Below are 22,814 nucleotides of genomic sequence, written 5' to 3'. Positions count from 1 at the left end.
GTATAATTTTTAGTTTTACAATTCCCTTCTCCTGGCCACCTAACTTCCTGGACAGCTACTACATCTAATTTATACTTAACTATCTCATTAACTGTACACTGAAATGCCCCAGGCCGGTAAAGGCTCAGAACATTCCAGGTGCCTAATTTAATATCCTTATTCCTAACGTAGACCTTATCCTTAGTCCAGGGACCTCCCAAAGTAGTCCCCACCCGGAGATCCGAACGGGGGACAATTTTACCTCCGGAATATTTTACCTTGGGAACATCCATGGCCTTATATTGCTGTTTCTTGACATGTCTTTTTACAGTGCAGAGTTGTCAGCTCTACGCCTAACCCCCAATATGAATGTAGGACCGCACCTGTCATTGGTCAGCGGATCCCTCGGATCTAGCTGGGAGGATCACATTGTAGTCCTCCAACCATACCCCACTTCTGCCGATTGTGGGTCGCTCATAGAGCCATGACAGGACAGCTCTGTAAATCCCAACAGAGAAAAATGTTGACCATTTCACTCTGTTGGTTGACTAACTGCAGTGAACAAATTGCTGGGCTATGAGGTTGTCACATCCCTACGCCAACAATAATGTTTGCCATAGAAAAGTTAACTGTGTGGATCAGTATGAAATTTTTGGTGATTCTGATAAAGTCATCATCATCCTTCACCGTTGCCTGCCTCTGGCTGGATCAGCATAGAAGTCAAGCCTGTCAATTTTTTCCTGGTCTTCCACCACTTCTCTCTTTCCACGGTGTTCCAATCTTGTTCTCTTCTCCTAACACTCTCCGCTATCTGCTCTTTCCACCGACATCTTGGTATCCCCCTTGGCCTTTCTCCCACTTCATGTGTACCAACTATCTCATCTGTGCCTGATCTATTTTGTCCTGAAGCTTCACCGCCTCCACTGTCTGTCGGATCTCCTCATTCCTTATTCTATCCCTTCTAGTCTTCCCCAATATCCTCCTTAAAAAATTCATCTCCACTGCCTGCATCTTTCTTTTGTTTCTCTCTGTCATTGTCCAAGTCTCTGCTCCATATGTAATTATTGGCACATAGTATGTGTTGTACATTATCTTCTTGCATTTCATAGGTACATCCCTGTTCCATATTAACGAACGCTTTGATAGAGTTCACCACCCATTCGTCCTCTTCTGATTATCTCCTCGTCTATTCTTCCACTTCTCTCAATTATGCTTCCTAGATATTTAAAGCTCTCCACTACCCTCAACTCTTCCTTGTCTATCTTTATTCTTGGTTCATTTCTGGCTCTGTTTCTTGTTATTAGCACCTCACTTTTCTGCCCTGAATTTCATTCCTGCTCTTCTGATTTCCTCATTCCAACTATCAAGCTGTCTCTGTGCTACTTCTTTCCTGTTTCCTCATATTCTGATTAAGTACTGATATTAAATACTAGGGATGAAACAGATTGGTATTCAATTGGTATCAGCATACATAGGCATATTGGTGTGTCAGTTTATCAGTAAAATTACCGATAATTTTACCAATCTGCTATGTCTATAAATAACGAACAGTTCAGTGCAATATTGTTCTATTTTGTTATAATTTTTATGAATATAAATATTTGGTCTAGGAATTAATTCGTGCGGTTGTTACGCACACATTGAAGTTGTAGTTCAAACACAAAATACATAAATACCTTAAGAAAAATATTGTCCATCGTGAGCCACCACTTTCGCCCATCTGTCAGGCAAGTTACGTATTCCGTGGCGAAAGAAGTCCTCATCCTTTGAAGCGATCCAGTCAGAGACCCATTTTTCGATATCTTCTGAAGAAGTGAACCGCTGTCCAATCAAATCGTTATTCATGCAATCGAACAAGTAGTAGTCCGAAGGAGCAACGTCTGGTGAATACGGCGGGTGGGGTAAAACTCCCCATCCGACATTTTCTAAATAGGTTTTGACCGAGCGAGCGTTATCATGTTGAAAAATAAGTTTATCATGGCTGTTCTCCCATTCTGGTCGTTTCCTGGCCAGAGCTTGCTTCAAACGCATTAATTGTCGTCGATAACGTTCTCCATTAATAGTTTCACCCGGTTGCAGCAACTCATAGTACACCACACCTTTCATATCCCACCATATGCACAGCATAATCTTTGCACAGTGAATATCTCGTTTCGGTTGTGATGGACCTGGTTCACCTGGCTTCAGCCAGGCCTTTTTTTGTTTCGGGTTCTCGTAATGGATCCACTTCTCATCGCCAGTAACAATGCGATGCAAAAACCCCTTTCTTTTCTGTCTTTGAAGCAGCAATTCGCAAATGGTTTTTCATCTTTCAACGTCTCTGTCTTTCAATTCATGTGGAACCCAATGTGACATCTTTTGAATCATTCCCATGGCTTTGAGGCGTTTAGAAACTGTTGTTTGATCAACACCTAATGCTTCTGCAAGTTCTTCCTGCATTTGACACGAATCCTGATCGAGCAATGCTCTCAATTCTTCGTCTTCAATTTTTTTTTCTGTCCAGGTCGCTCTTGGTCTTCCAGGCTGAAATCACCACTTCTAAACCGTGCAAACCACTTCTGACACGTTCGCTCAGCTAGCACGTGCATGGTCACCATACACTTCCACCAAAATACGATGAATTTCGGTAGCAATTTTCTTCATGTTAAAGTAATGAAGCAGAACACCCCGCAAAAACACTTTATCTGGCACAAACTGCGCCATGTTCAGTTGACTACAAAATGCTGTTGTTGAAGCGTCAATCAACTGCTCTATACTACGAACAATGCGCGCTGACAGGAGTTTTCAACGCATGTGTGGCTACACGGAACTGTGGGACGATATGCTCATTACGCCATCTCTTGTCCAGGTGCACGAATTAATTCCTAGACGAAATATATAATCTCAATTCTGTACTTTTTTAAAGTAAAGGCTTGCTTCATTTGGTAGACATTTATTAAGGAAATCAATGAACCATTTGGAATTTCATATTGGATCTGTTGAATATCGGTATTGGTAAATTTCATATTGGTACAGTAGTTTACTTGTGTTACAAGTTGTAACGTTTTGGAGGAACACACTCCTCCTTTACAAGACATTTATTTTTAGGATTAATTAACATTGTTATAACTGTAACATTAATCTAACTAAAATGATATGTCTGATGTGTTCTCCCAAAATGTTACAACACAAATTGTGTTTATATGCTTGTAACAGCCAATAACTACAAGAGAAGTAAGAAAAAATATATATTGTTTATTATATTAAATACTGAATGAAATGTGTTCTGAACAATTTAAAAGTTTCCTCGATGTTCAAAGTTTAAAGCAGTATAAGTGGCATGCTAAAGTCAGAAATCAATGACCTTGGTACCAAAACATGAATTTTCCTCTGGCAGTGGTTGTTTTTATATTAAGAATGCGTACAGGTCATGTATTAGTAAATCAACATTTGGCTCGTTTAAAGATTGTACCATCAACTTCCTGCCAATGCGGAGAAGCTAATCAAACACTTAATCATTTATTTTTTGAATGCCCCTTAAGACAACAACACCGAGACTCTCTATATAAAAACTTACAACATGCACAGGTACCATTTCTGATATCCTTATCTACATTAATATCTGAACCTCACATTTCAGTTATTTGGATTCTTTATAGTTTCGCTAGAGAACATAGGTTTACAATATAAACAGCCATGATGACCTGTAAGACAATTTAAATCAGTAAGACCTTTTGGAACATTGAATTCAGTAACTTTGGCTAGTAATCACAAACGCGGTGTGAGCCAAAAAAAGAAGAAGAAGAAGCAGTATAAGTTGTGCTCAGTTGATTTTTTTTTTGCTTTTAGATTTTAGCCCACAGACTGTTGCAGAAGTCATGGATTTGACTCACGATCGAACTGGACCATTCAGACTTCAATTTGATGACCACAGGTGGAAGCAGCACCTGAACTCACTCAAGCCTCTAGGTTTGGCCATTCTCTTGAACACCTGCAACATGTCAACTCAAGAACGCTACACTCAGTTCTGTGCTCACGTTAGTTGCGAGGCAATGTACAATGAAAATCTAGTCCCTGTCACCAATCGGAGGTGAGTATGGTAAAAAGAGAAGAGTTAAAATCACAGCTGAACTGAAATCACAGTTGCAGCAGTTCTCTCTCTTTTTCTTTCAATAAAAATGTTAAATATTGTGTTTGTCAACCTTATGTTTGAATCAGTATCTCTCGTCTGTGATGGTGTTCTTCCATGTTTTTTACATCTCTGTATTTAGATCATTAGTACTTATTTATGTCCTTTCTCAGACTGAAGTAGATGTTAGAAATAATGTCATTTCATTAGTGTTACTATTACCGTGGGGATAGCTTGTGTCTTTTAACGAGTCAGTGTTGATCATCTGAAACCTTGAAGAGTTTGAGAAAAAGTTGTTTTTGTGCTTTGTGCATTTCAGAGTTGTTTAATTTCTTGCACACACAAGTTGAGATTGGCATGTAGCCTGGTTGTGTGAAGTAAATTTTATGGTTGAGCTCATACCACTTTGACCCAAATGCTGATGATTCACTGGAATACCAGTGCCGATACTTGGAAGCAGCAATAATTTAAAGTAGTTTTTAATATAGGTTTCCTTGGAACTATACCATATCAATCTACCAGAGTTTTGCTTTAAAATATTTCAGTGTCATGGCCCCATCACAAAACACAGGTTTCTCAAGGCTTGCAAAATTTTCCTCCACAGCCACTTTCACATCTTCATCTGATGAAAATAGCTTTCCACCAAGGAATTTTTTTAAGGTGCAGGAAGAGATTAAAGTATTGGGTGGGGTGCCAGGTCAGGTGAATAAGGGTGTGTGGCAGAACATCATACTTCAATTTGTCGATTTTTGTCATTGCAACAATACACATGTGTAGACAGGCACAGTCCTGATGCATGCTGATTTTTCTTATTCTTTAATCCTGGTCTTTTTGCACGTACTTTCCATTGATGGTGGATCCAGTTAGAAGCTAATCTATCAACAGGATGCTCTTTGCATTGTAAAAATTTGACGCCGTGATTTTTCCAGCTGATATCACCACCTTCACCTTCTTTGGTTGTGATGAATCATGATGTTTTTATTGATTTTTTGTATCTTGCCTGTAGTAGTGTGTCATCTGCAGTTATGAATCTGCGCACAAAATCGGTTGTTTTTTTAAAATGGTCCAGACATTCATTGGACACTCGCATCCACATTCACTGTTGGTCGACTCTCAACAGATATTTTTCTCATCCTCAATTCTTCCATGAAAATACAAAGCACCTATTCACTTTAGATGCCTATGGCTTCAGCAGTTTCGCACAACTTCAGACGACAGTTTTCAAACACCATATCATGGACCTTTTCAATCATTTCTGCCGTCGTTGCTGACTTTGGCCTTTCCCTACGTGGGACATCTTCTGACTTCCCACAACTATGTTTAAACTCGGTAGTCCACTTTGACACAGTGGCAAATGGAGGAACGGAGTCCCCTAAAGTATCCTTCACATCAGCATAAATTTCTGTTGCCTTCATTCCCTGTTTCACAAAGTACTTTATCATTTCACGATACCCATTTTTCTCCATTTTTGCCCTACACGTACACCTGCTCTGCTGTTCTTGGCTCTCAACACAAAACAAAGGAAGGCACTTTGACAATACTATGCATGTGTTCCCCTGAAGGGTGGAGTATTCCACTATTCTGTTCTACTGCGGCCATTTGTCGGTCATTCTTAGAACTTTTCGAACGACCCTCGTACATAACATTTTTTAATAGTCTGATGCAATTCTTGAATATTTTGGAGCAAAACTCTAGTAAATTGATGCTTATAATTGGAGGGGAATACTCACCCACTAATATTTATCAATATTATGAACAATTTTTAATTATTACTATTTTCATGCATTGGTATCAGTGGGAACCAGTAAGTGTCAATGTGGCTATTGGTTAAAAGTATTATCTGCTCAACCTTAATAAAAAATGAAATTTAATCATAGAATAAAACATTCTCAATTCATTATTTCCATCCCAGATGTGGGTAGTTTAAATGTAAGCAGTATGTAGGTAGATAATGTGTTTTATGTACTGTTCAAACTGATCAGATAAGTAGCATAATCACTTGTACATGTTTTTTACTGATATATACTTCTAATTGTTTCTTTGTGATAGTCCGCTGTAACTTTTAGTTCTTGCAGTTATTAAACTAAACTTATGCTATTGTAATATTCAAATGTGCTTAAATTCTACTCCAAGCTGTTGTTTTTTTTTTTTTTTTTGCTGTAGGAGGATGGATTTAGCAGCAGAGATGGCAGCTCTGTTGGGAACAAATAAGTAACTATTTTTAACTCTCCAGTTTTTGTTTTTTATAATTTATTTTCGGGGCCTTTTTTCTGTTTTGCCATTTCTTTGTCTTTTCTAATTTTCTCTCTTTATTTTTCTCCAAAAAGTTCCTCGTTTAATTTTTCACTGGCGCTGATTTGGTGGATCATAAACTAAGTCAAATGAAAATGGCAATAAGTGCATTAATTATGAATTTCTTCCACACTTTTGATCATTGAACATATTTGGCTAACTGTTGCTAGTGTGAGAGGAGAAAAAAAAACAGTGAAATCTGCATGAATTTGCACTCATTTATATTAGTACTTCTCTTTTGTGAAAAATTATGATTATACAGCTAAAGTCCGATTTTGTGTTACCGGATTTTACATTTTCCCATATTATATTGAATTGAATTGTTGTTTTAAGTCCACGTTATGCACAGAAAAGCTAATCAGGACTGAACCTACAGTTTAAAGTGAGATCCGAACAACTATGTGCCTCCACCGGGTATTTCCCATATTATACTTTTAATTTTCATGGTCCCAACAAAGATATATATTATAAAATTTTCATTGTTTTACTTTTTCGCACATTTAAATTTGTTTGATCCTGGTCCCCTGAGAAACATAAAATCGATGCATTATCTCAATTTCCTCATAATAAAACTAAACATAATATTTGTACATATGTGTTTGTATAATTGCATTATGTGACAATTTTGTAAAATGCACCTCACACCTTTCAAACTAGAGTGCTGCTGGGAAAGGATTTCACTTTTGTGCCAAATAGTTTGCATGGATGATGCTAGATAGTGTACAGAATTAAGAGCTTCATTGCTTGAGCAAATAATGCTCGAACAGGCAAAATGAGCTGCATACACTCAAACCCCACTAGTTCATAATATAACCATAATTAGTCTGTGATAGTGGGTCCTGAAACATGAATCGTGAAGTGAAAAATGAAATGAAATTGAAACTTATGTAAACATACATCGTCTTCGTGCTAAAATGTAGTTTTGTCTATCTTACCAGTACAGTGATATATGAAAATGAAGTGGATGATTATGGGCTGAAACTACCAAGGCAGATATTTTACATGTATGTGTGTACAATTATTGTCACATTAAAATGATATTCAAATGTATATGCTCTAGCATAGCACACTCGACAGTGAGAAACCCAAACGAGTACAAGTGAGCGAAAGTGGTCCCATGGAAGACTCTATTTCAAACCACATAAAAAATCAAATTTGCATGCCCCTAACCAGCAGGTATAGTTAACTTTCTGTCTTCTCTCATTCTTCACGGATGCCCTTAACCCTAGCTTATCTGTGCCATACGAGAAACTTACTTACCTGAGGGCCTCACAGGTCCACACTTTTTTTATGTTTGGGACATACCAGCATTTTAAGCCTAATGAGGGAAACTAGGATGTCATGGTTATTTTTTTTTTCTTTCTTTCTTTCCTGTGCTGGGCTCTGGTGCTTGTGGGTTTTTCGGAGAGTAATAGTTTGTTTAGATGAACATCTAAAATATATTTTTCTTACAGGGTTGGCATGTAGGTGAAATGCATGGTATTAAAAATATATATAATAAAGTGTTTGTTTCTTTGTGTATATATAAAAGCCGATATTGAACTAAAGGGCAAATGGTACTAACCACTTGATTGTTGTAGGTACATGTCATGATTTAGAATAGAGTCAGAGAAACCAGTGGGTTTGTTAGAAACATACTTATACACTAGCTGCGTTACAGACAGTGATGAGTATCAATGAGCAGTGCTTGGCTTTGACGAAGGTGGTGGAAAGTGTGACTAAGCCCTATTGCTCAGTTTCATCACTGCTATTATCGTGGACAGAGAGAATGGGAGAGAGAATAAATGAAAACCTCTCCTCAACATTGAGATGGACCTAAAGGAAATCAGTAAGAATGGAAAAGATTGCATTGGTCTTGTCCAGGGTAGGGACAGATGGAAGGCTTGTGTTGCTGCGGCTATATACAGTGCGTTGTCGCCTTGTAGTCAAGGGGTTTCGGGGTCAATACCCGGTGGAGGCACATAGTGGTTCGGATCCCACTTTAAACTGTAGGTTCAGTCCCGATTAGCCTTTCTGTGCGTAAAATGGACTTAACACACCAAATCAATCAATCAAGATGCTCCGGGTTTAAGAAGGCCAGAGTGTTAGTTAGTATCTTACCTGGTTGTTCATTTTTATACTGTGATGGTTGCAGCGGATATTAACTGGGATTTCTGTGCCACTTTAGTGCAGTGTTGACATATTAAAAGAACTGCCGAACAGAAGCACTTTAGCTGATCTCGGTGGTGGAGTGGTTATTTGTTTTTATTTGGTGTTTTAATTTCACCTTATGCACAGTAAGGCTAATCGGGACTGGGCCTACAGTTTAAAGTGGGATCCGAACCACTATGTGCCTCCAACGGGTATCGAACCCCCTGTTGTGTATTTGGAACACACGCAGATCGCACTCAAGGTGTCGAATAGATTATCAATGATAAGCACTCATAATTCAACAATATTTAATTGATCACAAAATTCCATTCAACAAACTATAATGAACTCCATTTATACAAGACAAAACACAATCTGTTTTTACCTACATTTTGACAACTTCAAAGGTCTTATAAACCATACAGACTATTTACGCAATAAGCGTCACACATACGACATTCCCCCGCGTCGATGAAATTTTGCATTAGCAAAATTTTGGTTTTAATGTCTTTACTTCTTTTAACCATAATCACTCAAATCCAATCTGTCAGGTGGTTTTCTTTGCCTCTGACTTCTCCTTAACACTCTTGACTCTGCTGCTTCACGTCTATCTAAATCTATGTTACCTCTTGCAGCTTCTTCCACCACTTCATGATTGTCTCCTCTCTCGTAATCCTTAAACGTATCGTTCGCATCTAAATATCTTCCTTCGTGGACTTCTGAAGATGCGTCATTATTCTTATCGCCTGTTTCATCACTATCATGATGATATCCTCTATCATTTTCTCTCACATTTCTCCATTTTATCTGGTTCCCATGCACTAACTTAACATCTTTACCAACTTTAATATACCAAGTATATGTCCCTGCTCTCCGGACAACTTCACCTTGAACATAGGATGCACCATTGGAATCTCGGTTGGCAAGTTTCACCCAAACTTTGACACCTCCTCTGGTATCCTTGCGTTTGCTTTTATCAGGAATATCCTGCAACCGACCTATATCATCTTTCGGTCTCGGCTCAAATGCATACATCATTTCAGCAGGAGATTTCAAATTAACGGTGTTTTGAGCCATTCGGACACAATGTAGCACATCCAGCAAAGCATTATTTAAATCAAAATGCTTGTCCTCTTTTCTAGTTTCGTACAATTTACATCTCAGAGCACTTTTTATAATTTGTACGTGTCTCTCAGCTTGTCCATTACTAGCCGGATGATAAGCTGGTGAATGCATCAAAGCAATCCCTTGATCTTCACAATATTTCTTGAATTCTGCAGATTGGAAGGGAGGACCATTATCCGTAACTAAGGTGTATGGCTGATTATACCTTGAACTTAGTCTCGACATAAATCCTTTTACATCCCTGAATGATGTAGAAGATACAACTTCACATTCTGGCCATTTTGTAAATGCATCAACAACGAGAAGCAACACTTTTCCTTGAAAATAGAAAAAATCCATGTGTGCTCTCTCCCACGGCTTAGTCACTTCCTTCCAATTATAGTATTCTTTCTTTTTGGTGTCAGGTTTTACAGCATTACAAACGTTGCACGATTTTACGTGATCTTCAATGCATTTGTCTATACCAGGCCACCAATATCTTTCACGCAATAGTAACTTCATTTTAACTACGCCATCGTGATTCTCATGAGCTTTCTCCAAAACTTGTTGCCTCATTGAATTGGGTACAATAACTCTAGAACTCCACAGCAATATATCTTCTTCACATTGTAGTTCATTTCTTCTTCTTCTCAGCGCTTCGAATTCACTTGCATCTATATTTGGATCCTTAATCTTAGATTCTGGCCAACCTTCCATAACGTACCTTTTGACCTGTTTCAACATCACATCTTGTTCTTGCAAAGTTCGGAAGACATCTTTCAGACGATCCGTGAGCTTGATTGTATTTACAAACTGAATCCCGTCGATATCAACTGTTTCCCCTTGCAATGGCAACCTCGACAACAGATCCGCTACTTCAACATTCTTCTTGTACACAATTTCATATTCATAATTAGCCAAGAACAAACACCAACGTTGAATCCTGGATGAAGCCATAATGGGTATAGCCTTTCCATATTGAAGTAGTTGTTTGGCGGGTAGTGAATCAGTCCATATTTGAAATTGCTTTCCATAAATATATTTTCTAAATCTTTTCACGGCAAATATAGTTGAAAGAGCTTCCTTTTCATGATGAGGATAAGCCATTTCATGTTGCGAAAGAGTAGTAGATGCACACTCTATTGTTTTCAATTCACCATTAATTCTATGGCATATCTGAGCTCCTAGACCATAGCTCGAAGCGTCACATATGATTACTGTATCCTTGCTAGGATCAAACGGAGTTAAAGTTTCGGATGACTGCAGTGCTTCTTTAACCTTTTTGAACTGACTTTCACAGTCATCACTCCAATTCCAATGCACATTCTTCTTTAATAAATTGTACAAGGCTGGAATCAGTATAGCCATATTTGGAATGCACCTTCGAAAAAAATTAATGCCTCCCAAAAACGATTTCAATTCCTTCACGTCATGCGGACGTGGACAATTAAGTAATGCTTCAATCTTGCACTGGCAAGGTTTAATTCCTTCCGCAGAGAGTTCATATCCTAAGTATTGAATGGATGATTTAAAGAACTTGCACTTTTCCAAATTAACCTTCACGTTATATTGTGCTAACCTGTGCATGACCTCAATACATCTGCTAACCGTTTCATTCAGCCCAGATCCACAAATTAGAATATCGTCTTGATATGGAATTACATAATGCAGACCTTGCAATATCTGTTCAATTACCCTCTGAAATATTTGAGACGAAATTTTAACTCCAAACGGTAATCTTGTGTGTTGTAATAATCCCCATGGCGTGTTCATTACAAGCAACCTTTTTGCTTTTTCACTCAAAGCTATTTGCCAATAAGCTTTTTGCAAATCCAAACTAACAAATACGGCATTTCCTCTAACTTTCTGGAAAATATCCTCTAACAGTGGTAGGGGATAAGAAGCATTTTCTACATATTTGTTCAATGTACTTTTTAGATCGCAACAAATGCGTAAATCTCCATTTTTCTTTTTAATGACAACCATCGGACTGGCCCATTCACTAGTATTGACTTTTTCATAAATGCCATTTTCTACCAATTTATCCAATTCTGATTTTACTTTATCTTTAATTCCATAAGGTACATTGTAAAATCTCTTAAAAATTGGAGTTGCGTCAGGTTTTAATGGAATATCAGCTCTAAAATCTTTTATAGGCAAGCTTAAATCGCCATCAAATGTAGAATGAAATTCTTCCTTTATAATATCAACGATCCCTTGTACATTATTAGTTTTTATACAATTGTCACATTTATTTAATATATGCTTGACATTACGAACATCAGAGTTCATTGCATTATTTTCTGTGACATTGTGTGCAATAATATCAGATTGCGGAGAAGAAGTTCCCCTTGCACAAATTTCAATCAACTCACAATGTAACTTGGGTATCATAATTTGAATCCAACTTCTTCCTAAAAGCGGATATTCTAAATGACAGTTAATTATATACAAATCTAGACGATAGAACTGATTTATCCACGCAACTTTCACATTAACTTTTCCCAGTAAAGGTATGACATTATTATCAGCACCTTTCAATGTACAGTTAGGATCAGACATTTGTACATTATGCAAAAACTTTTGATAAAAATCTTTACTAGCTACAGATGCATAGGATCCAGTGTCAATCTCAAACTTGGCTTCATGACCATGTACATTAATATCTATTAAATATGAGCGCTGGTTAATGTTGGAATCTAGTTCCCTTATACAAACTTTTATATCATTTTCCGAATCGTTGACCACATGTTGTGATGATTGAAGTTTGGATGCATGATCCACGATTTCTTCTTTATCAACTTTACTATTAAAGTTGATTTGAGTATCATTAGAATGCGTAAAAATAGTGGCAATAAATAAATCTTGAGTTGCAGCTGTGTTTGTTGGACTAGCTTCAGAGTTAGGTGCGGATTCTAACTCAGTTGTATGAGCAACAAATTTGTTATTGAGTTCATAATTTGTGGATTTTCTGCGTTCAATGTTAATCCTTTTATAACATTTCAAATAATTATGGCCTTGCTTCCCACAAAACGAACAAAAACTTCCTTCATAATGCCCTTGCACTTTGGACTTTGAATTATATGATTTTGAATTATTACCTTGACCATGAAGATTACTTTGCTGATTGCTAAATTTGGAATCAATCTCATTTTTACGTGAAACGTTATTCGCTTCATGAAATCTTCTGCCATTGCCCTTGCACTTACTATTATTCATTGTGCCTTTTAAGTTCACTTCACGGTAATAATCCTTCATATCACACTCGAGTTTTTCCATTTGTCTAGCTAACTCAAAAGCTTTCTGGAATTCCATGATATTTTCTGCTATTATTTTCTTCCTAATAACGTCAGACCTTAAACCGCTCACGAACGTGTCAAACAATGCAATAGGTAAAAACTCACCATATCCACACGCTTCACCTATCTTTCGGAGCCTTCTTGTAAAATCTTCAACCTTCTCCACATCCAATTGTGTGCATTTTCTTAACTTTAGGCGTTGCACTATAAAATTACTACTTGGATTGTAGTAAGAAATGAGCCTATCAGAAATATCCTTGAACGATTTCTTCTCTGGTAGTATTGGAGAGAACAACTCGCGTAACACTTCATAAGGTTTGGGGCCAATTACAGATATGAATCTAGGAACTTTGCTTTCCTCAGTTATGTTGAAAACTCGGCAATAATTATCATATCTTTCCAAATAAGAGTTAATGGTTCCTTCATCTGGATCATATTTGTCAAAACCTGGCACATACGTCATGATGCCTACCGCAACGATTAAATCCAATTAATCATAGACAAAACTCAACTAAATCTGTACTACGCCGTTAAATATTTTTCTCGTCGCCATTTAATACATCTGTTGTGTATTTGGAACACACGCAGATCGCACTCAAGGTGTCGAATAGATTATCAATGATAAGCACTCATAATTCAACAATATTTAATTGATCACAAAATTCCATTCAACAAACTATAATGAACTCCATTTATACAAGACAAAACACAATCTGTTTTTACCTACATTTTGACAACTTCAAAGGTCTTATAAACCATACAGACTATTTACGCAATAAGCGTCACACATACGACACCCCCCACCCTTCGAACAAAATATTATCACTTCTTATAGAAATATACAAGATAGCCTTTCCCTGTGCATTGCAACACACCATAGATTCACATAAGGGGGTATGGAGATAAGCCTTCATGCATTCCTGATCTTGGGGATTGTGAAGGTGATGTGATCAACACCATACTCTGACTATCTTTACCTCCCATGTTCCCATTTTATGAGAGGCTATGTGAATTCCAGAGATGCCTTACGTTGTCTGAATAATTCTCACATGAGATCACCTATGCTGGGAATTGAACTTGGGTCTTCTTTGTGGCAGTCAAATGCCTTAACTACGGACCCACAAATATATAATAGTTGAATGTAAATTATTACATATATTTATGTAAAAAACTAATTCCAACTGATAGTGTACTTCATGACAATGTGTTGTTGTTGTGCTGAATATTGAAGTGCTGTTGGTTATTGAAATTCAAATTTAAAAATAAATTATAAGGAAATGATACCTAATTTCATATCAAGATCAGCCAAATGTTTATTCCAACTAATTAGAAGTGGAATTAACCATTTTAGAATTGGTTCAAAATGCAGGAAGTTAGTACATTTATAAATGCTACAAAGTAAACATTCCATTAGTTCATAGGTAGCCATCATAATAGAAATGAATATATTTTTTTTTGGCTAATGGAAGAAATATTTATCTACAGGTGCTTGTGTGAACTAGCCAAACAGATTGGTTTTATGGATCAAGCTCAGGAAATCTTTAAGTTAGAACACCAACTGTGCACGTTCAGACATGTTGTAAGTAATTTCCATGTTTGTCTTAGCCTTTTTCAGTAATACGTTTTTCAAGAGCGACTGTTACTCCAGGACTCTGATTCTGAAAATTAAGATCTATTTAGAATCCATCCTAGGACATTTAGAAATCATTTCATATCTTACTTTTGCTGTTGTCTTAGATAATAGATTTAAGTTGCCGTAAAAATACTAGCAATAACTAGATAAGGATGTCTAATCTTCTGACTGTTTAAGAATTTGAAATATCTGAGTGAACCTTATTGTTGAAACATGCCAATTGTTTAGTTAGATTATGAATATAGTAACATGAAAACATGAAAAGGTAGTAATTTTCTTAAATATAATGATAAGATTTTAGAAGGTAAATAAATTTTAAAAAAAACAAACATTATGACATTATACATTATTTGTTACAAATTAATAATCTTGGTTGTGATACAACACAATTGTATAGTCCAAATCTGTAAAATTATCATCAATTTTAATGATAAACTGATGTAGGTATAATGACTGATACCTGTAGTGTACCAATACCTGCTCTATCTCAAGTGAATATCATTAATGTTTAAATAGTATCTCTTGTTGTACTCTGTGAACCAACACAAACATGAATTGAGTGAAAGTACTCCTTTCTTCATCATCACAATAAATAGGTTATTAGGAGTGAGAAAGAAGAGGTGAACTTATAAATACAGCATGTCCCAAAATGATTATCGTAGTTTCATAGTAGCTTAATTTCCCTTATACGAGGCGTATTCGGAAAGTAAGTACCGAAAGGGTGTAAAAAATAAAGTAAAATAGTTTCGTACCTTTTTTATTTGCATTGCATTCTACAGACCTTAAACTACTTTTCTACGTAGTTTCCACCATTGTTCAAGCATTTGTCGTAGCGTGGCACTAGTTTTTGTATCCCATCATCATATAATGTTCCCGCCTGTGACGAAAGCCATCCGTGCACTTCTGCTTCGACGTCGTCATCCTCGTCGAAACGCTGACCAGCAAGAAACTTCTTCTTCAGATGAAGAAAGTGATGGTAGTCACTTGTATTTCACACATATAATTTCATTTTAGCCACAATAATATGATCACCATAAGTTCAAATTTAAGCAATGTTTCTTTACGGAACAGCACTATTTTTGGAGAAACAGTGCCTTGTTTGCCCCTCCCTTGAAAAAAATCCTGCAGACGTCCATGGCCACCACCTGTTTTTCTGTAAAGTCCTGTTGTCACTTTTGCCTGCAGTGTTTAGACATCCATTCATTCACTGCGACGTTTTACTCCCATGGTCTTTATATTACGTATATAAAAAAATAGCACAGCACAATAACACAACCTAACAAAGATAAAGAACCGCAACCTGGCGTTCAAAAATATCTAAGGAAATCGAATCAGCAACATCTCATTTTCTTCTTTCTGCAATTCTTTACCCTACTATCCTTCTATTTTAAATTGTAAGAAGGACAAACGGCATGGTTGTGGTACAAAACAAGTCCTTGTCACAATCCTTTACTTCTGTGCATGTCCCTCAGTTTTCGTTACTTATGTTCTGGTGGATAAGCATCCTCGCAGATTGGTAACACTGTTCAACGTGCAACCGCGAATGGCATTCTCCCGCCTGCCTTCCCCTCACGAACTTCCCCTTTTTCTTGGCACTTTGCCAACTGGAGCTCTCGGATCGCTGGTGAAACAGTACCTGCTGCATCAGTATTCATTGAACGAGTGTTCAGTGTTGGAGGCAGATTTGTGATAAGAGAAGAAATAGGTTACTTCCAGAAGTGCTTCAAAGACTTGTGTTTCTGAAGTTGAATCTGCCAGCATTAAATTTACAATCTTAAGAACAAGAATTCATTTTGCATTTCAAACAACTGTTTGTGTACTAATGTTAAATCTCTCAGAATATATTTGTATGTACGTATATATAATATGCAATAGAAATGTACATAGCAAATTTATTTTTGTCATGCTGAAAATAACATTCCATTTCTGTTGAATAATCTTACATATCGGAATTGGTTAAATATTGGCGTCGGTTCCAAAAATTATCGGTGAGTGCATCGGCATCGGTAAATTTTCAGCTTCGTCACATCACTATATGGAGGTAAACAATAACTCAACATAGTGTAACCCATAAATGTTCAATGTGAGCACCTTTCGTGACATAACACATCCATCTGGTAGTCCAATGCTTCTCGACGCTTTCGTTCGACATGCTTGGATGTCCAGAACCCTTCCCTTTGCAGACACATCCAGTTTGAAACTTATTAAACTATCGACGAATATTGTTATCGGTGGAGAATCACTTCCAAATCACCGCCAGAAAGCTCGCTGAACTGAAACAGCAGAACCACACCTTGCAAATTCAATGACACAAAAGAACTTCTGCACGGGAGTTGCAATCTTGTAAAAAACTTACGCTGCTGTGACTGATGGGCAACAAATGATAAGTGCTCAGGGAAGCAAACTTCCAGTTATGGTATGTGTATGATATACACATTCACGTTCGTCTGTTGCAAAATACCAATTACTTGAAATCCCGTTGATCATTTTGGGACACAGTGCATTACTTTTTTTTTTTTTTACAGCAACCAGAAATGGTTCGGAGGGACAATAAGTTTGCCCGCACTCTGGCCATTTCAAAGTTGAAGTTCCCTTTCCCCCACATGGTGGCTGTCATCATGAAGGAACTGAGCAGTGGAGGGCTGCAACTCCTGTCTCAGGGCACGGCTGATATCATATTAGACTCCTGCGTGGAATTTTGGGATGGACAGGATCTTTGCCCTCTGTCGGCTTGCGACCGGTGAGTAGAAAGTTTCAGAAGTTCATGAGAATTTTTACATATCCACCTGTAACTGTAATAGCAAATAAAAACTCTCTTTTCAATCATTGAGAAATTTACACTTGGCAGGAGTATATTCTTTTAACACACTGCTGGAATTTTCAGTTTCCAAAAGTAGTAGCAATAGTATGTTTTCAGAGATGTTCCTGAAACACTAAACATAATTGAAACATTCTTAAATATGCAAACTACGAATCTTTAAACATAACCTGTCTGTATTAAATTTTTAATGAGTTTTTCTTTGTTCCCTCATTTCAAAATTTGTAGGATGTAAATTTCACAAACCATGACATATGAAGAAAATATCGAAGGATGCTCATAAATTGTTCATTCAGGAGGGGAGGGGAGGGGAGGCAAAAAACCACAATCCTGCCTAGGGCACCAAAATCTCTAACTATGCGGCTGCTCTCAATTATCTTATCTGACCATAAAATGAACTTATTCAGTGAAATTGCAATTATATGTTTTGCGATAGTACGTTTTTCTCGTTAGTATGATTTTTTCTGGCTGTCTCTGTCAATTCCCATAAGGCTGCATGCTATTATATTTCAGTTATACGATTTTCAGGTATACAATTTTTCCAGTTATGCGTTCAACGAGTTTAGTCCCAACAAGGAAAATACTTCAGTTATATGTTTTTAACTCTGCTTGCCGGAAAGAATGCTGCTCTTGGAGTTCAAGATTTCTGTGATGATAACGCTGCCACACGTTCCCATACAGGTTTTCTTATCATCTCACAGCTGCAAACATGGGACCAGACTCTCGAATTGGAATTCTATTTTTGTCCTTTGCATCGAAGAGAAGGGGAGGGGCTATGCACCCTTGAACAAGATTGGCCTGTGCTAAATAATCCTGCTTTTGTTCTTTGCTTTGCCTTCTGCAAGTCGTATCTGCCTGAAGCAGATCAGAGATTGATATCTTTCAAGCTGTCAGACAAATCACTGGTGCCACACTTCCCAGCCTGTCCTAAACATTACAAACAAGCTGAAGAAAAGGAGGGGGAGTTGACAGCAGCCTGCAGGGGAGGGGAGTTCAACTGGGTTCAGATAATATGGTTGTTGAAGACATAGACGTTGCAGTACATTTTATTATGCAAAAGGAAATCGCAGGTAAACAAATTATTGAACACTGTGACTTATTTTTAACGTGTGAATGTTTTTGAAGTAAAGCAGCGATCGTACACTGTGTGCCTTTTTCTTTCTGCATGCGCCATTTGAAATGATCACTTTTTCCCTTTTGTTACTATGGGACAAATTGAAGATAAAAGGCTATAACTGCTGAACCACTGCATATTTTTAAAAAAATTAAATTCTAAATGTAAGAATTAACAAACTGCAACATTTTATGTAACCTCCGACAATTAAAAGTCCGGGGGGGGGGGGGGGGGAGTGGGGGCAAAATCCCAAAGTTCAAATTTTTCCGTAATTTCGCAAAATTTTTGAATGCCGTAATTTCCTTCTTTTTTCAAATTTTGCATCACATATGCTCATAGAGTGGTATTTTGTTGTTCCCTCAAAGTTTGGTCCAACCAGCGTCCATAGGGCCGACACTAAAAGCGAAAAACCATAATTACGCATAATTTCTGAATGCTGTGATTTCAGTTTTATTATATTTTTTTTTTTCAAAGTTGCGACACGAGCATTACATATCATCACAGAGTGGTCTTTGTTGTGCTTCCCTCAAAATTTGATCCATCCTGCATCCATAGAGCCGACGCTAGAAGCGAAATTCCGTAATTACACAAAATTTCTGAACGTCGTAATTTCAGTTTATTTTTTTCCAAAGTTTCGACACGAGCATTACATATCCTCATAGAGTGGTATCTTATTGTGTGTCGCTCAAATTTGGTCCATCCAGCATCCATAGGGCCGACGCTAGAAGCGAAATTCCGTAATTACGCAAAATTTTCCAATGCCGTGATTTCAGTTTTATTATTTCTTTTTCAAAGTTGCGGCATGAGCATTACATATCCTCATACAGTGGTCTTTTGTCGTGCTTCACTCGAAATTTGGTTAGCACAATGTGTAAATTTTACCTCCGCTAAAAGCCAAGTGTTTAAGAAGAAAATAAAACCAATTTCCTTCTCTCTACGACAATTAGTTCTCGAGCTACGATTTGTTGTCCTAGCGGCAAGTTTGAAAAGCACACGCTTACAAAGGTGCCGGCTTCAACGGGAATACATACATGTGAGGCTCCATCCGCTAAAGGTTTTTAAGTCCACTTTATGCACAGAAGGCTAATCGGAACTGGACCTAAAGTTTAAAGTGCCTCCACCAGGTAACTAACCAGGAACCCCTTGATTACAAAATGATGATGTTACAACGATGCCATCGGTTTGATTGATTGATTGATTGATTTAGTTTATTTTACTTCGCGTTTTGTGCCTCTTGGCTAATTTGCGAAGATGGGGATGAGTGATGAAATGATGAAATTGATGAATGGACATTCACAAACAACCAAGCCCGACCGGGATTCGAACCCGGGACCCTTGGCGTCGCAGCGCGATGTGCTAACCACTCGGCCACAGGGTCGGGCGATGCCATCGGGGAGGCAAAACAGAACTGTATACATAACCCCCCCCCCCCCCTCCCTCGAAAATCCTTGGCATGCCACTGAGTCTAGTGTTCAAAAGGATTAATCTTGTGTTATCCACCAGATACGAGTTACGGTTTTGTTTATCAGAAGGCAAGACAAGAACGAAAAATTGCATCCTTTATGTTGGATGAGTCATTGCTGTCAGAAGCGATTTAGGCAAGGGACTGCTTTGGAAGAGCTAGACATAACACTGGCGCCAGTAGCAGTCTAAAGCTGGACTACCGCGTTTTTTTTTGTTTTTTTTTTTTTGTCGGCAGCTTGCTCATTCCTGAATCAAGTTACAGAAAGGGGGAAGGATTATTGTATTGTAAGGGACACACGAGCAATGTTTCGTATGCATTAAGAAGGCTGCTTCGTGAGTACCCCTGCACAGTGGTGTGCCCAGGGCAGGGGATCATACCCCCTCCCCCTTGGCGCAGTATTCCTAAGAAGAAGAACATTGTAGGCAGGAAAAGATTGTAAAATTAGGGCTGACTACTAAAAAAAAAAAGGTATACTTAAACCCCTCCCATTCAAAAATCCTGGGCACACTATAATGGTATGTGGTCTAGTACCGTTATAAAAATTAGGAAAAGCTAAAAGTACTTGTTCACTGACTTTGTCTTTTAATATTTGAAAAGCCGTAGAAGCTTTCTCAGTCCATTGCCATTTCTTACTAGCCTTTAACAAGTCATACATAGGCTGTGCTATGATGGCATAATTTTTAAGGTATTTGCTTAACCAATAAAAACAACCTAGAATCTTTTGCAGTTGTTTCATGGAATTGGGCATAGGCAAATTCATAATGGAATCTACATATTTGGGATCCTTCTTATATCCCTGTGAAGTAATAATGTGACCGAAAAATTTAATTTCTGATCTACAAAACTCACATTTTTCAAGTTTTAATGTCGTGCCTGCCTTTTTCAATTTTTGAAGGACTGTTCTTGCATGCATTATATGAGATGCAAAATCTTGGGATTTTATGATAACGTCATCTACATAAACTACTACGAAATCTCTACAGTCATTAAGCACACGATTTAAAGCATCTACGAAAACAGCTGTACTATTTACTGAACCAAATACAACCCTTTTAAAATGATATAAGACACCCTCAAACATAAACGCAGTATACTTTCTGCTCTCAGGGTGTACATTAATTTGCCAATACACGTTCAATAGGTCTACAGAAGTGAGGTATTTACTATCTTGGAATTCTACTAATAAATCTTGTATTTTTATAGAATGCACTTGAATAAGTTTAACATGTTGGTTTACTATTTTGAGATCAACACATAAACGGATACCTCCTCCAGACTTAGGAACGACCAAAAGTGGAGATAGATATTCTGAATTAGACAATTCAATAATATCCCACTCAAGCATAATTTTTATTTGCTCACGTACCTGATCTCTATAAGCAAAGGGTAGGGGATAATTTTTCCCTACTATAGGTAGATCTGTATCTAAAACCATTCTGTGAACGTAATTGTTACACAAACCAGGTTTATTAGAAAATATTTCTTGATACTCTAGTAATAACTCGATGAACAAAGTTTTTTGCTCGTTCGTCAGCAAATCAGCTTTATTCATATAATCTTGAAACTTATGCAGATTGAATATGGATTTTTCCTCTAAGCATTTATACTTATTGACATGAGCACATTCAAAATAACATAAATTTTCACTATCTTCAACTATCAGTATGAAGCGAGCGAAAGCGCATTCTTGTTCTGACCCACAAGTTGCAGTTTGATTTTTAAAATTTAATGATCCTTGAATTGCATATAATACATCTAATCCTAGAATTATATTCACTTGCAAATTGTGCACCACTAAAAACTGAACATAACATTGTAAATTACTTATTTTAATGATCAATTTAATCATGCCCAATACTTTGGTCTTCTTACTACCAGAAAAATCCACCAATCTCACGTTGTCTGCCGGTGTCAGTCTGGGTCTACTAGCCTTAATATTAATTTCTTTACAAGTATGATAAGACAGCAGGCTTACTTCTGAACCAGTATCACAGAGAGCAGTATAAAATTTATTAAATATTAGAATGTTTATTTTTGTGGTATGGTTGTTATTGCTGAGAGCATTAATTGGTATTGGAATTTCCTTTGATTCATACCCATCACTGCAATGAAACTCTTCCCATTTCCCAAGATTAATGTTGTCAGTAGTGGGATTATTTACATGACCTTCGTCACCCACTTTTAAACAAAGATCCCTTGGTAGTTTTTCTGCAAAAATGCATCGTTATCCACATTAGGATAATATTAAATGCTGTTAGCTTCCTTAAAATGACTAACATTAACATTATGTACCATTGCTTGCACATTTATATCTTGACTCACTTTTTCAACTGTTGAGTGAGTTGTACTGCTAAAACCCATACTATACAAAAATTGTTTAACCTTACTCATCCCTGCATAATTCCAATGTATCATATCTACTTTGTTATTGGATGAGTCACCAAGAAATTTCTGGTACAAAGAGCTATCTATACTGTCATTCTCCAAAAAGAATAAGGGTGCTATATTGTATACTTTTACCTTAAACTCATCATGCAGTGACATCAAATACAGATTGAAATTTTTCCATGTTTGCCACAAATGTTCATTAGGAGATGACATATATTTAGGAAGAGGTGGCAAACATAGTATCGAAATCTCAGCACATTTTGTTTTCAGTGTATTTATGAGCTTACTGAAAGATAATTTTATTTGTTCCCAGCTACGTTTCCTAATTAAATCATTTGTGCCTATCATGATCAATATATTGTTCGAGATTTTCATAACACTTGATACACATTTATAAAGATCTTCAATGGTTTGTCCAGAGATACACAAACCAATGAACCTGGAACCTGTTTCGTTTTTGTTCCATCTGTATCCTAAAATACTG

General features: G+C 37.2%; 1 protein-coding gene across 8 annotated transcripts in view; it reads left to right on the top strand.

The window, feature by feature from the left end:
• The window catches only part of l(2)k05819 (transmembrane protein 94-like protein l(2)k05819), a 132,318-nt gene that overhangs the window by 39,328 nt on the left and 70,176 nt on the right, over window positions 1-22,814 (top strand). For 7 of the 8 annotated variants that reach the window (XM_083125451.1, XM_083125450.1, XM_083125456.1 and 4 more), the window contains 4 exons: window positions 3,808-4,048; window positions 6,251-6,298; window positions 14,398-14,491; window positions 17,071-17,285. In XM_083125451.1, the coding sequence (XP_082981577.1) occupies window positions 3,808-4,048; window positions 6,251-6,298; window positions 14,398-14,491; window positions 17,071-17,285 (598 nt within the window). The remainder of the gene's footprint in view (window positions 1-3,807; window positions 4,049-6,250; window positions 6,299-14,397; window positions 14,492-17,070; window positions 17,286-22,814) is intronic. The other variant, XM_083125452.1, reaches the window with a different exon arrangement.

Source organism: Lepisma saccharinum, chromosome 7, assembly GCF_977018435.1.
Source record: "Lepisma saccharinum chromosome 7, izLepSacc3.1, whole genome shotgun sequence".
In the NCBI taxonomy this organism is placed as follows: domain Eukaryota; kingdom Metazoa; phylum Arthropoda; class Insecta; order Zygentoma; family Lepismatidae; genus Lepisma; species Lepisma saccharinum.
Note: the sequence above shows the minus strand (reverse complement) of the source record. Positions and strands in the feature narration are given on the sequence as shown.